The 15,117-nt window shown below is 33.2% G+C and overlaps 1 protein-coding gene across 1 annotated transcript in view; it reads right to left on the bottom strand.

Moving 5' to 3' along the window:
* Positions 1 to 15,117, bottom strand: part of LOC139501998 (uncharacterized) — a 155,650-nt gene that overhangs the window by 32,610 nt on the left and 107,923 nt on the right. Inside the window, exons 78-90 of the mRNA XM_071291318.1 lie at positions 14,927 to 15,090; positions 14,216 to 14,374; positions 12,427 to 12,679; positions 11,474 to 11,640; positions 10,062 to 10,235; positions 8,097 to 8,349; positions 7,284 to 7,447; positions 6,232 to 6,411; positions 5,344 to 5,599; positions 4,675 to 4,835; positions 3,841 to 4,002; positions 2,546 to 2,801; positions 893 to 928 (exon numbers count right to left, since the gene is read on the bottom strand). Coding sequence (XP_071147419.1) covers positions 893 to 928; positions 2,546 to 2,801; positions 3,841 to 4,002; positions 4,675 to 4,835; positions 5,344 to 5,599; positions 6,232 to 6,411; positions 7,284 to 7,447; positions 8,097 to 8,349; positions 10,062 to 10,235; positions 11,474 to 11,640; positions 12,427 to 12,679; positions 14,216 to 14,374; positions 14,927 to 15,090 — 2,385 coding nt within the window. The remainder of the gene's footprint in view (positions 1 to 892; positions 929 to 2,545; positions 2,802 to 3,840; positions 4,003 to 4,674; positions 4,836 to 5,343; positions 5,600 to 6,231; positions 6,412 to 7,283; positions 7,448 to 8,096; positions 8,350 to 10,061; positions 10,236 to 11,473; positions 11,641 to 12,426; positions 12,680 to 14,215; positions 14,375 to 14,926; positions 15,091 to 15,117) is intronic.

Raw genomic sequence — 15,117 nt, 5'->3', positions numbered from 1 at the left:
TTGCTAAGTTTTTATTGTTGTGAAAAACACTACAGGGTTATAATCACAATAATTTAAACTCTCAATTGAAATTTGTTATATGAATTAAACAGGATTTTTCTCAAAATATTAAAAATTTAAATCGCATTTTAATCTAAAAAGATAAAATCGCAATAATAAAAGCACACAATAATTGCTGAATTTACAGTATACAAAAAGTAAAATCACAAAAATACTGAACTCAGAGGAAAATTAATTTCAGAAAGTCTATAATCACATGGCAAAATCAAATAACAAAACGCATCAAAAACAAATTGACAAGAACTGTCGTATTCCTGACTTGGTACAGGCATTTTCAAATGTAGAAAATGGTGGATTGAACCTGGTTTTATAGCTAGCCGAACCTCCCACTTGAATGACAGTCGCATAAAATTCCATTAGTTTGTCTCCGATGCATGAACAAAACAAACAGACACAATAAGTAAAAAGGTAAAAAACTAGGGGTACAGCAGTCAACATTGTGTTATCATCTAAATCACTATAAAAACAACAAATGTAACAAAGAAGCACAAAAAGACATACATCAAATTTAACATCCTCATTTTGTTTATATTAAATAAGTTTATCCATGCAAGAGCCTGAAAGTGTTGTCAAAACAGAATACATGTAACAGAAAGCTGTCATGCAATTATGGTCAATACATTTTTCTCCATGCATAAAAAGTTTACAATCACTCACATATAATTAATAAATATAACATATTTTCATGCAGTTACAGATAGGTGTTATAAAAGACCAAACAACAAGAAAAATACTTCATCCCACCTGGCACATTTAAAAATACCAATGGTATTTTGAAGTGTAGATTAAATCAGTTTGATCATGCAGATTAAGAAATACTGAATTTTCTTACTTGTCAGAATTTCCTACTAGATCCGTTATATATAAACTGTAATTACATTATAATAATCAGTTTTTCCTAAATATTTAGTGTCTGACAGTATATTGATAAGTACTAGGTTTTTTTTACCTATGAAATACATGTCAAATATAATACTTTTACCTATAATAGTATAAATATTGGAAATACAGTTTTATATTTAAGGTGGTACCCAACACCTTGACTAAAATTAATTTGGCTCGTTTAATTTTCATAAAATTTTGACAAAATATTTACTTTTGAAAAAATATAAAAATTTCAGAAAACTTGAACCAATCACTTTCTCAGAAAAAAAAGGTTGGATAATTAGCAGTTTGACAAACACTTATTTTGATCATTGAGAAGCTTAATATTTCCTTAAAAATACAATGTTATTAAAACGTTTAGCTGATTTTACAGATTTATCTCCCTGTAGTGTTAGGTACCACCTTAATGAAGGCATGCAGCATCATGTGATAAGATAAATCATTACCATATTTTATTTTCAATACTGTTTTTTATTTTAGTCTTTTGTAATGGATATATTGAATAAAGCCCGACAAACAATTTTAAAATCTAACCCTTTGCCAATCCTAATCATACTATGTTTTTATAATTTTAATTTTGGATGTATCATGTCTTCTAATTGGCTGCAAGTTTTTTGTCTGTCAGTGTGACGAAGTCAATAATGATTAAATATATTTTATTATGTAATTACAAAGTCAAGAAAAGATTCTAAATGTTTGATTGTTCACAAACTGTCTTTAAAGTTGAATTGTTCGAATGTTCAATATCTCACACGGGCACGTGATCGTATAGTATAACTGTTCGTTCCTGTTAGAGTATTTCGGATATTAAGCGCATGTGTTCCAGCCTACCCACGAGGGGGGAGACCTTGGCGGAATCTTACAATCTCTTGTACCAATCTCCTCCTGTTCGAGTCCAAAGCTGGATCTTTTATAGTTCAGAGGGGCCATCCATCAAGTTCAAAAATAGCCATAAATGTCAACAGTTGTATAGAGTAGTCTAGCTATTAAGTAATACATGTACTAGGTTGGTCAGTTGACAATATTATTAACATCTGCGCAATGCAATTATATAACGTCAGCAAAATACATGAACGATAAATGTCTGCAAGGGTCAAATACATGTACTTGAAATTGTATTAATTATGTAACTAGTAGATTGGAACACAAATTGTGTTACATCAGTTCATAAACATTATTTTGTCATGTAACCGCAAAGTCATCAACATTTTGAATGATTTATTTCTGAAAAATGGAATATAGAATTAAATTATATGGAATGAAAAATATTTGTATGTCTATTTGAAATAATCTGTACAAGAAGATGTCTATAGTTCACAGATGCCCCACTCGCACTATCATTTTCTATGATCAGTGAACCAAGAAATTGGTGTCAAAACTCTAATTTGGTATTAAAATTAGAATGAGCATATCATAGGGAACATATGTACAAAGGTTCAAGTTGATTGGACTTTAACTTCATCAAAAAGTACCTTGACCAAACACTTTAAACTGAAGTGGAACAGACACAAATGAACAAACAAACGAATGCACAGACCAGAAAACAGGAAGCCCCTATACTATAGTAGGTGGGGAATAAAAATGTAACATAGGTTCCTACTTTAGATTATAGACATCGTAAAGAGAGTAATTTATCCACTCTCCCCAGTTATAATCCACCAGTGAATAGTTCAGCTGTATCTGTTCTATCCCAATAGATAGTCTGTAGTTACAGGGGTCAATGTACACATAGGAGTTCAAGGTCAGTCCCAGACTGTCAGAGGTTGAACAACATTCTATACCAGTGCAGGAAGATAGCAGGTGACATGTAGTGGTGTTTTCCAGCTTTCTTAAGGCAGTAATTGTTTCTGTACAATCTGTGAAAATAAAAAAGAAGATAAGTGAGGGGCCTGATTGGTTATTTTCATTCTTTTCTAAGCGCCTTTTCACTATTGTGATCCACTTTTCTAGATTTTTTAATTATTTTTTTTATATTTTTGTGATCTGTGATCATGGAAATTTATTTTCTGTGAATCATGATTGACAAATAAATCAACTCTTGAATTGTGATGAGACCCACCCCATCAGGCCCCTCATAAGTGAATTTGATATGACAGCTTACAATCATCATACAAACATTACCTAAAGAATCTGAGCCTCAGAGCAAAAGTTGATATTTTCTCGATTTCATGAAAATCAACCAATATGGGAAAGGTTATATTTTTACCTTATGCAACGAATGAAACCAGCTGAAACCTGCCTCCGGGTGTGGGATTTTCTCGCTGTGTTGAATACCCATTGTTAGACTTCAGTTGTTTTCTGTCCTTTGGACAGGTTATTGTCTCTTAGACACATTCCCCATTTCCATTCTCAATTTCATGAAAAGTTGTACATTTCAAAATCTAAATTATATGAAAAAGGTGCAGGTAGAACAACAATATGGCAATCCTTTCAATTAAGAATCCAAGTGGCCACCAATTCAATGAGATCAAATATAGAAGTTAACCTATCAGAGTTTTCTTCCACAGGACCTGGTAATCAACCAATGTAACTGATGTGTAAATTAATCACATGACCTGTTATTACCCAATCAACACTTACCATTCACCCATTCTAATGAGGAGTTGAACCTAGCAGAGTTTCTGTCACATGACCTTTGTATTACCCAATCAACACTTACCATTCACCCATTCTAATGAAGAGTTGAACCTAGCAGCGTTTCTGTCACATGACCTGTATATTACCCAATCAACACTTACCATTCACCCATTCCATTGAGGAGTTGAACCTAGCAGAGTTTTTGTCACATGACCTGTTATTACCCAATCAACACTTACCATTCACCCATTCCATTGAGGAGTTGAACCTAGCAGAGTTTTTGTCACATGACCTGTGTATTACCCAATCAACACTTACCATTCACCCATTCCATTGAGGAGTTGAACCTAGCAGAATTCCTATCACAAGGGACTGGGTTCATGAATTCAGCGATACCTAATTTCTCCAGTAACTCTGACACCTGGTGGTCAGCCATGACTGTCACATTCAGCATCTTCTTGTATTCAGATATAGAGAAGTCTGAAATAAGAATCTACATTTGGAAGCGTTTTATATCTGTATATTGAATCAGTAATTTCAAGAACTGTCTTGCCTTATCCATGATTGTTATGATCATTATTTGTATCATACTCTTTTTGTTTTTTTAATCCAAATTTGAAATCTCTGTGTTTTTAAATTTTATTCTTGAAAATAGTCCTCTAACCTTAATCAGATATATTACATGGTGGAGGCCCCGGGCAACTCATAGTAAAAATGAACCAAGGTTCCCACTTTTATGCAACAAACTTTCAATCAATAGACTATTTCTTGAATATTCATCTATTTTCAAAAGGACAATTTCCAGTCATAAATGTAGATACTAAAAGTTACCTTTCAAGATGTTAAATGTCATCACAGTTTTAAACAAATAGTCTTTTTTTTTTTAGATACGTCCAACATTAAATCACTAAATGAATTATATCTGAAATGCACTTAATATTTAATTTTTTGGGGTCATGCAAATATGTGATAGGACTAGTATTGTACACATTGTCAATAATGATTGAATCATTTGAACAGAATGTTATTTCAAATTTCCTAAAATCACCAAGTTCATATGTTGATCAAGAATTGCAATACAACATGTTACATCTCAGAATTTATCATGTGAGAATGGAAAGAGGCCATGAATCTAAACATAAGTTGACTTACCAGAAATCTGAAATTGTTTATTCCAATCACAAGTAGGTCGCGGCAGCCTAACATTGTTAAAGACATCATAAACAAGATGGCAGCTGTCCTGTTCAAAACATACACTGATGTTCAAAGAGATGAGGTATTCATTCTCTGCATACAAATCATGGATTATAAAGCTGGAATAAAAATACAACAGTTGAAGAATCTTTTCAAATGTACCACCAAAAAATACACTTTTATGGTAATATTCTATATAAAGCACAAAAATAACATCATCTACCTCAAAAGCTATCAAAACCTTCAGGTCACTTTACCTTAAATACTTTTGAGTTTAATCATAACAATATTTGTTCAAATGTGTCATATACTTTGAAACTAAAAATTGAAATAAAACCAACAACTTTTAAAAGGTGATACAAAACACTACAGGGAGATAAAAATCAGTTGAACGTGTTAAATTCGTTCTATTTTTCAGAAAATATTAAGCTTCTCAATGATCGAAATTGGTGTTAGTCAAACTGCTATTTGTCCATTGAAAATTTTCCGATAAAGTTTGTGGTTTAAGTTTTTTGAATTTTTTTTTATATCTTTGTTATATTGTCAAAGTAAACATTTTGTCAAAATTTTATTGAAATTAAACACTCCAAATTACTTTTAGTGAACGTGTTTGGTTGGCCATCTTACTTCATTCTGAAGACACCATTCAAATCAACAATGGTCCATTCACCAAACTGATAGTCCCTCAGTGTTATATTAAACTGATGTTTCTCAATTCCCACTCTAAGCTGGTAGTTACAGGTGTCCAAATTCATAAAAATGTGAGCAGACTTCTTAATGACAGGGACATCCAAGCAGCACTCTATAGCCCTACATGAGCTGTCCAGATTACAGGTTATAGTGCTATCGTCCAATGAAGCCAGAGTTACAGGAGTAAAACAACCTAAAAAGTTCAAAGAAAAATCATGAAAGCATAAACATATAGTATATGCCAAAACACATAATTAACAGCACCTGGTGATGTTTCAAAGCCTGACTGAAGATATTCGGTTCTTATCATTGCCAAGATGAATGCTGAAATGATGCTTCACAGATGACCAATTGTTATCAGAGGATAACTTATCCAATTATAGAAAATACTATTAAGACATAGCTGAACAAGAATGTGTCCTCAGTACACGAATGCCCCACTCGCACTATCATTTTCCATGTTCAGTGGACCGTGAAATTGGGGTAAAAACTCTAATTTGGCATTAAAATTAGAAAGATCATATCATAGGGGACATGTGTACTAAGTTTGAAGTCGATTGGACTTAAACTTCATCAAAAACTACCTTGACCAAAAACTTTAACCTGAAGCGGGACAGACGGACGGACGCACAGACCAGAAAACATAATGCCCCTCTACTATCGTAGGTGGGGCATAAAAAGAGTTTCACAGACTGACATAGCAGATTAGTGCACTATTGTTGCCTTTTTGTACTGGCATTGTGGCCTAAATGGCAATGTCACTGATATAATAATATTCAATAAACATTCAAATTGTATACACATTATAGTTGTAAAATTATTTACCAGAGCTCCATCCTTGGTATGCCAGAGCATATACAGAAGACGACTCTGTCCTGTCACATGATGTATCTAACATGTACTCTGTCAGTCCTAGACTTTCCATCAGCTTGGCTATGGCGTCTGCTGATAAGTCTGTGTTATTGGTGAAACCATTGTCTGTGTACCAATCTTTTAAGGACCAGTCTACAAAATAAGTGTGATAAGTATCAACTAAGGAACTGACTTTCATTTATAACATACATTCAATACTGTTTACCAACTTATTTTCAAGGATACTTTATTTTGCATTGAGCCTTTCTAGCCTTTTTCTCAGCTATTTAATTTCGCTATTTAGTTTCAAATATTCTCGACTATTTATATTCACGATATTTTTCTGCTCATGAAAAATCACTTTCCAAAATTAAGCTGGTTTATAGTATACAGATATAGGGAATTAACATATTGACTTATATAAGATACAAAAATAAAAAGATGTGGTATGATTGCCAATGAGACAACAATCTACCAGATGTAAACAACTATATATTATCGTTGGCCAGACTTTACTATTGAAGAACATGTGAGTTAAACTATATTTTATTTAAACCAATATTTCTAAATCAAAAAAAATAAAAAATAAATGAAGTATGTAATAATCAGCAATAAAGCATCAACCCAACAATATAAACAAATTCTAAATTAAATATCTAGTGGTCAGTATACATCTGAAGAAGAAGTCAAGCAACACTCTATGAGATAGTTATGAGTCCACATACATGATTACAGCTGATTCCATTGAGTGTGTAGGCAAAAGTAATGTCTTTGGTTAGCTTGCTTGCTAGCTGAACTGTGATATCATTATTAGATTAGGTAAACTACCCTCCATTAACAGTAGACAAGTCCGACAGATAACCAATCTACCTGTCTGTAGAACTAGACAACTTCAATAGGAGAGTAGTATACCTTACATTATTATGACTTCACAGTTCAGCTAGCAAGCAAGCTAACCAAAGATAACACATTTAGCTACACACTTAATACAATCGGCTTTTAAAATTTCACTTAAGATGACTTACCAGTTTGTATGAAACCAGTTGACCATGAACAATCTCTCTTGGGTAATCTTGCTTTGTCAAAGATGGTCACATTAACATCACACGGTGAAGGATCATTCAAACAGAATAGAATTGTCATGTCCACTAAATAAGCTCTGTCACCTGGTAAATCCTTTACTTTGTATCTGGAAAATAAACAGGATTACTTTGTAGGTGGGAAGTAAATAATATACAATTATAGCCTTTTTATGAGGTGGATACAAAGTTATGTCCACCTATGAGAAGGATATTGAATGAGGACAAAGTCAGAGGTCGATATAACATACTATTGACCTCAACTAAGGGCTACAACTGTTATATTATGTATCAAAAACTATAGCATGAACAATGTAAAAATTGAGAATTTCAAAAATTTATTTTTAGTACATGCTGTTTGCTGTTTTTGACCCAACAATATTGGTGTTGAAACTAAATAAATACAAAACATATATGGCTTCAAGTTTTTTTTTAATGAACCATCAATCCTTAAAAATATTTGATTAATGATATATATATGAATAATTCTATGATTGTTATTTGAACATATTGTAAGGTTCAGAGAATATTGGTTTACTTTATGGTGAAATAAAAAGTGAAATAATTACAAAACAAAAATATTGAAAACAATGTATCATAAATATATATTACTGAATGAAACATTATAAATCTATCAAGAACTTTCCCATCTATTTTGCGGTTTGCATTTTATATTTCACCAAGCTCATCTTTCATCTTCGCTGTGAGGAAACTTTAAATGTTTAAACAAAATGGCCACAACTGAAAAGTAAAACTTACAATATCTGAAACACTTTATCTAAGTGGAATATCTGATCCACATCAAACTGGAAATCAAATAGAGAGAATTCAAACTGGTACTTTTCTACTCCAATCATCAGTTTCTGTGTACAGGGATCCAGTTTGAAATAGGAGTTAAAGGTCCTATCCAGTCTTGTTGAATGGAGACAGCAGACGACACCAGTACATGAATCATCAAGATGGCAGGTAACATCATCACCCAGGATTGAGGCAGGAGTTACAGAGGAACAACCTAAAAAAAACCCACACAACACGGTTACCACTATATCTTTGGTATCCATGATAAATCATGATGTTAAAATGAAAACTAGTGTTTAAAATAAAAAATGTAGTACATTATTTAACAAATTATAAGCTGTTGTACAATGTCAAAGACAAAATCAACTTTTACACATTGCAACCTTTCTCAGTTGAAAGAAGCCTAATTGTAAGGTAATGTATAAAAGGCAATGGATTAAACAAATGTGAAAAAAATAATGGTCTCTTCTTAGATTCGTCCACAACCTCTAAAAACTAGAGGCTCTCAAGAGCCTGTGTCGCTGACCTGTTAATGTGTTTACTGATGTCGGCCATCTTCGTTGGTAGGCGGGGTCATTAGACACTTTTTTTTAAAATAGATACCCTAGTATTATGATTATAGCGAAGTTTGGTTAAATTTGGACAAGTCGTTTTAGAAAAGATTTTTATACAAGTTACAAAAATGACGAAAAGTTGTTCAATATTGACTATAAAGGGCAATAACTCCTTAAGGGGTCCTCTAACAATTTTGATCATGCTGACTTATTTGTAGATCTTACTTTGCTGAACATTATTGCTGTTTACAGTTTATCTCTATCTATAATAGTATTCAAGATAATAACCAAAAACTGCAAAATATCCTTAAAATCACCAATTTTAGGGCAGCAACCCAACAACAGGTTGTCCGATTCAACTCAAAATTTGTGAGGGGATATATCTTATTCTGATGGACATTTAAATCTTGAAAGATTTGCCCTAAATGTCTTAGTTTCAAAGATATAAAGCAAAAACTGCATTTTACCACTATGTTCTAATTTTAGCCATGTCGGCCATTTTGTTTAGTAGGCTGGGTCATCGGACACATTTTTTAAACTATAAACCACAATGATAATTGTGGCCAAGTTTGGTTAAATTTGGCAAAGTAGTTTTGGAGAAGAAGATTTTTAGAAAAGTTACAAAAAATGACGAAAAGTTGTTAAAAATTGACTATAAAGGGCAATAACTCCTTAAGGGGTCAACTGACAATTTTGGTCATGTTGACTTATTTGTAGGTCTTACTTTGCTGAACATTATTGCTGTTTACAGTTTATCTCTATCTATAATAATATTCAAAGATAATAACCAAAAACAGCAAAATTTTCCTAAAATTACCAATTCAGGGGCAGCAACCCGACAATGGGTTGTCCGATTCATCTGAAAATTTCAGGGCAGATAGATCTTGACCTGATAAACAATTTTACCCATGTCAGATTTGCTCTAAATGCTTTGGTTTTTGAGTTATAAGCCAAAAACTACATTTTACCCCTATGTTCTATTTTTAGCCATGGCGGCCATCTTGGTTGGTTTGACGGGTCACGCCACACATTTTTTAAACCAGATACCCCAAGAATGATTGTGGCCAAGTTTGGTAGAATTTGGCCCAGTAGTTTCAGAGGAGAAGATTTTTGTAAAAGTTTACGGACGACGGACGACGGATGCAGGACGACGGACGACGGACGACGGACGCCAAGTGATGAGAAAAGCTCACTTGACCTTTCAGGTCAGGTGAGCTAATAATACTGTCCCAAAAAATAATTGAATATCATAAAAGATTTTCAGAAACAGTGTTTAATCAAAAAAGAAAGAAAAAAAAGATCTTAATGTATTAAATGTTTCTTATAGACATAGGAGGAAAAGGAATAACTAACAAGTCTACTGAAGTCTAACCTGATTTCCATCCATTTACAGCTGGTGTGTATAAGGTACTTGTCCTATCACACTGTGTGGGGTTAACATATGCATTGAGACCAAGGTGTTCCATCAGCTGTGTGGCTGCCAGGGCTGATAATGGTATAGTATCTGGGTAGCCAAATTCACTCAACCAATCAGAAAGCTGGAATCCTAAAATTTTCAAAAGAACAACATATTAAGATTGAGAAATCATATGACAGCTACTCAAGCAGATGTAGAAGTCACAATTACTCTCTATATTCAGCTAGACATTAACAGGGAGGTGAGTGTCATATCCTCTACCTCATTGTATGGTGATCTCAAAAAAATCCACATGAGGAATCCCTTAAATGAGGGGACTTCCCTTAGTCAAGGGGGCATTTACCTTCTGTGAAAAATAAAAATGAAAAATGTAAATTTTTATTTAACTTAAAAATGGGAAATTCTGACATTATATTTAGAACTACTTTTCTAAATGTAGGGTCCAATAATTTGAAAAATAAAGAAGATATACATGATTAGGCCAAGAACATACCAAAATTCTTGGACATGTGTTGACCATATTATACCAGATTGATCATAAGATGTATAATTCTTTGGGAAAAGTTTCTTCAAATAATATGAATATCAGAATATGTGCTCATTTTACTTAAAAAGTGGTTTTTAATGTCCTTACATCGAAGGGATACCCCTAGGTATTGTTCCCAACCTGAAAAAGGTCTTTCTTTGTGCATAATTTTAAATTGGAAAAGTCAACAATTAGTTAATATCCTTACACATGAAATTAATTCCTGGTCTTGCAGCTACATGTTCATCTTTTCTACTGATACATAATAACTAGAATCATGCAAATAAACTTTAGAAAAGGCATGTAAGCTCATCTTACAAATATGACACTTTTTCTAGACCACAAAACAGCACACGCAAAATAGTCTTCGTAAAGAATTGTAACCTTTGAAATTGTTGTCGCGCACTAAAACCCCCATGGGCACTTTCAAAACTTGGCAGGTATGTGTGCATGTTCTAACTAAATAGACTTCATTGACAGGTGTGTGTTCCTTACAAAAAAACTGTTCTTGAAACAAATACTTACAGTGCAGTGTCAGTTTGATTTGATTTGATTTTTTTAACATCACTTTTAGGCACCGCATTTTGGCTATTTCGTAGCGGCCAGTTGTTATTGGAGGAAGCTGGAGTCCCAGGAAAAAACAACCTACCATCCATAGGAAAACTGACAATCCTAGTCAATTAACATTGGAGTCAAGTGCAACAGCATGAGCGGGAATCAAACCACAACCTCAGTGTTGACTGGCTAGTGATTACAGTAGTAACTACTTAGACCACTCGGCCACCGAGGACCCCCTGTCAGTTTGAAAAAAAATTCTGACATTAGAGTGAGTAACACTTACCTGGGACATTATGTTCTGTTTCTGTCCAGTTACAAGGTGGTATGGGAATCTTTGTATTATCGAACACAGTATATTCATAATGGCAGTCCCCGGCACTCTCAAAACAGATACTGACATTCACTGTAAACTGGTAAACGTTTTCAGCAGTTATTTCCTGAGCCATGTATCTGAAAAAAAATAATAATGATCGTTTCCTTTGAATTCTTTGAAATACTAAGGCTTTTCTACCTCAGGAATAGATAACCTTAGCTGTATTTGGCAAAACTTTTGGGAGAATGTGGTCATCAATGCTTTTCAAATTAGTACTTTATTTTGCCTTTTTAACTTTTTTTATTGGGGCATCACGGATGGAGTCTTTTGTAGACGAAACACGTGTCTTGTGCAAATTCAAAATTTCAGTACTGGTATCTATGATGAGTTCATTTCTTAGGAATTTATCATTCAAAGAACTAATCATGATTAAAGATAAAGTTAATGACAGCATTTGGATTTTGTTTTTAAGACACCTTATCGCTATTTGTCTGCCATTACTGCATATCACAAAGGTTCCCGTAAAATTTTGACGTCACAAAACAAAATATCTGACGCCACAATGGAAAAGTGATTGTTGTATGCGTCAAAAGATCAAGCGGCCGGGTCAGCAGGGATTAGCGATAAGGTGTATTGAGTCATGATTGTGTATCCAAAAGTCCAGTTCAACATTGATCAAGTCTGGGTTAACTGCTGGAAAAACAGTCACAGACACAAACTATAAATAGATAAACAAACAAGTAAGGTTCTGTGTTAACATATAATGATTTACTTTTTACAAATATTTGACAACCTAGAATACCAAGGTATACACTGATACACTTCATTACAGGACTCTTCCAAAAGGATTCAAACAGGCGTTAGTTCACCAGGCGGAGTTTTAATAGCAGTAATGTTTTATCAATCATAATAAATATATTTACCCTAAACGTAAAACATTTCCAAGGGTAACAGTTGCCCAGGTTCCCTGTACAAATTCAAACAGAGTGATGTTGACCATCTGATTCTCTATCCCAATGCTGACACGGTATTTACAGGTATCTACCAGAACAAACGTCTGCCAGGACCTTCCCAGAATGCCGATCTCTGTACAACATTGTACACCTGTACAGTAAGATGGTAGTTGGCATGATGTATAAGATGGAAGTGTTGTCAAGGAAACTGTTTCTGGACAAGCTGTAAAAAGTATGAACAAATCATATCAAGCAAATTAAAAAAAAATATGTGCTTAATGATCAATAAAAACTTTAATAGATAAATACTGTCTTTTGGTATGTATTACGCGCACATTTATACCCTAGGTCATGTTTCTTGTAAGAGGGGTGCGTGTTATACATGACTACAAATAATTTCTTAGTCTTTTTTTCAGGTCCAAACTCTGACAAAGAAATTTCCAAGTGAAGTGAAGAGTACAGAATATTTTTACTAAAACCTCGATTGTTTTTATGTTTTACATGTTATAATTGTTATATGAATCGTATTGTTCTTGATTTGTCATGTTTTATTCAAATAAAATACATTTTATATCTTTGTTGTTACGTTTTTTGTGTAAATTTGTCCATCTGTTTTGCAATCCAGAAATTTGCCAAGTCTTAATAAAGACACAATAAAGCTTTTGCTGTCGATTAAATTAGCCTCTGTGTTCCTTGTTGTCATAACTTACTGTTTCTGTATGTGTTCATCATAGAGAGTTGAAGAAAAGTGTATGAAAATTGAATAAACCACGCTCGTTTTGAAAAGATAAACCGCCATTTTTTCTAATGTATTGATCAGGTGATTTCAAGTCATGTGGGTCAGTCATGTGACTTAATATTGTAAAGTGGTGATTTACTCTTTGAAAAATTTATTAGGAAAAATACTTTTTTACTTTGTAACTTTTCAACTTTTAAACAACTGTTTAAAACTGTTCAAGAAATTATGATTGAAAACATGATAATCCCATAATTGTAACCTGAACGAATTTAATTAGGAACAAGGTCAACCTGTCACTGATTTCTTTTGACATCGATTCGACCCGTTGATTGAGGTGTGATAATCCGGATTAACAGCTAGAATCATCAAACATTTAATCTTGTCCTTGATACTCAAACCATTTATTAAATTTGGATTAAAATATTTATCTCAATCTAATAAAATTCTTATTCATTTGTTAGAATACTTTCAATTTCATATTAATTACGTATTCCGTACGGAATTCTCCGACATTGGTGTCCATTTAAAAAACTTCCTGTTTTCCGATAAACTTTCTGTTTGCCGATTTTGGAGCTGTAACTTTTCCGAAAATGTCTAGGAGTATTTTATGACCAATAAACTTTTTTCTCTCATTTCTTGGACCACAAAGGGGGTGCACACTATACACAAATGCGCACTATACACACCAAAAGACGGTATATAAACTTGTTATCATTGTCCTCTTTCTTCAAATTAAACAAAAAGAATTGAAAATTTTATTTTAGGTTGGGTATCATTAAAACATTACAAATTTTCAACTGACATATTTACATACATATCTATCATACATAAGTATTATAGGTTATGTTTTTATATAATACTTTTTCATATTGTGATGGGCTGAAGATATAACATAGGATTTTCTCTAATTTCCATGGTACATTTTCTTACAAATGATGGTAAAGATTTTTTTTTTCAATCTTGTTCATCAAACCATAACAAATACTAGTCATCTATTAAATTAAAATAAATCAATGTTACCTGAGGTGTCCCATCCAGAGGAGGCCTTGACACATGAAGGCTCCTTCAGATGTCCATTGATCCCAAGGTCCTCCGTCAGTAAATCCACAATGTAGCTTGGTATCACAGATATACTGGGGGAAATACCTTGTGATGTCAACCAACTTGCCAAGGAAAAGTCTACAAACAAATATCACCAATTAATCAGAATATTCTAAGTAGAAGAAAGTTAAAAGACAAAATCATGGAAAGCTTTATTCAATCTTTTAACACTAGCATGTGGATATGGAATGATATATGAGGTGTCATTGATGCCTTCAGTACACATCTCTATAAAAACTTCTTTGTCTTCAATGTCCTTTATTTTCTTTATTTCCAGTGTAAGACTTAAAATTATCAAATTAAAATGATAGACACAGAACACATGAAAATTATTCCAATATACAACAAACTATTGAGATAAATAATTCACTGTCATATAAAAACTTGTTCTCAATCATCATAGTGATAAAGATTATTTTATAGTTTACCTAGGCCAAATCAATCCCAAAACTTCAATAAAGTGAGAACAAAATTAAATGTCTTTTGTAAGGTTAGCATTAGGAATGATATGTAGATGGATCATAATTACAAAACGGCTTGCTAGGATTAGCAGCACATTGCCTAAGCATAAAGAACATGTCTTTTGTAAGTCTTGACATAATCGATCATCCCCTGAAAAGGAATACTCACTTGGAATAGCATAGCCTGAATCTACAGTGCATGTTTCCTTTGTAAGTCGGGCATCTTGAAGGATCTGCAGCTGTACAGTACAAGCTTGGCTGTAGTGGTAGCAGACGTCAATATCCAGGCTTATCATGTACTGGTTATCACTTTGGAAGTCATCTATCTTGTACCTAGTTAAATATCAAAAACAAATCATT

This window comes from Mytilus edulis, chromosome 13, assembly GCF_963676685.1.
Source record: "Mytilus edulis chromosome 13, xbMytEdul2.2, whole genome shotgun sequence".
NCBI classification, from domain to species: domain Eukaryota; kingdom Metazoa; phylum Mollusca; class Bivalvia; order Mytilida; family Mytilidae; genus Mytilus; species Mytilus edulis.
Note: the sequence above shows the minus strand (reverse complement) of the source record. Positions and strands in the feature narration are given on the sequence as shown.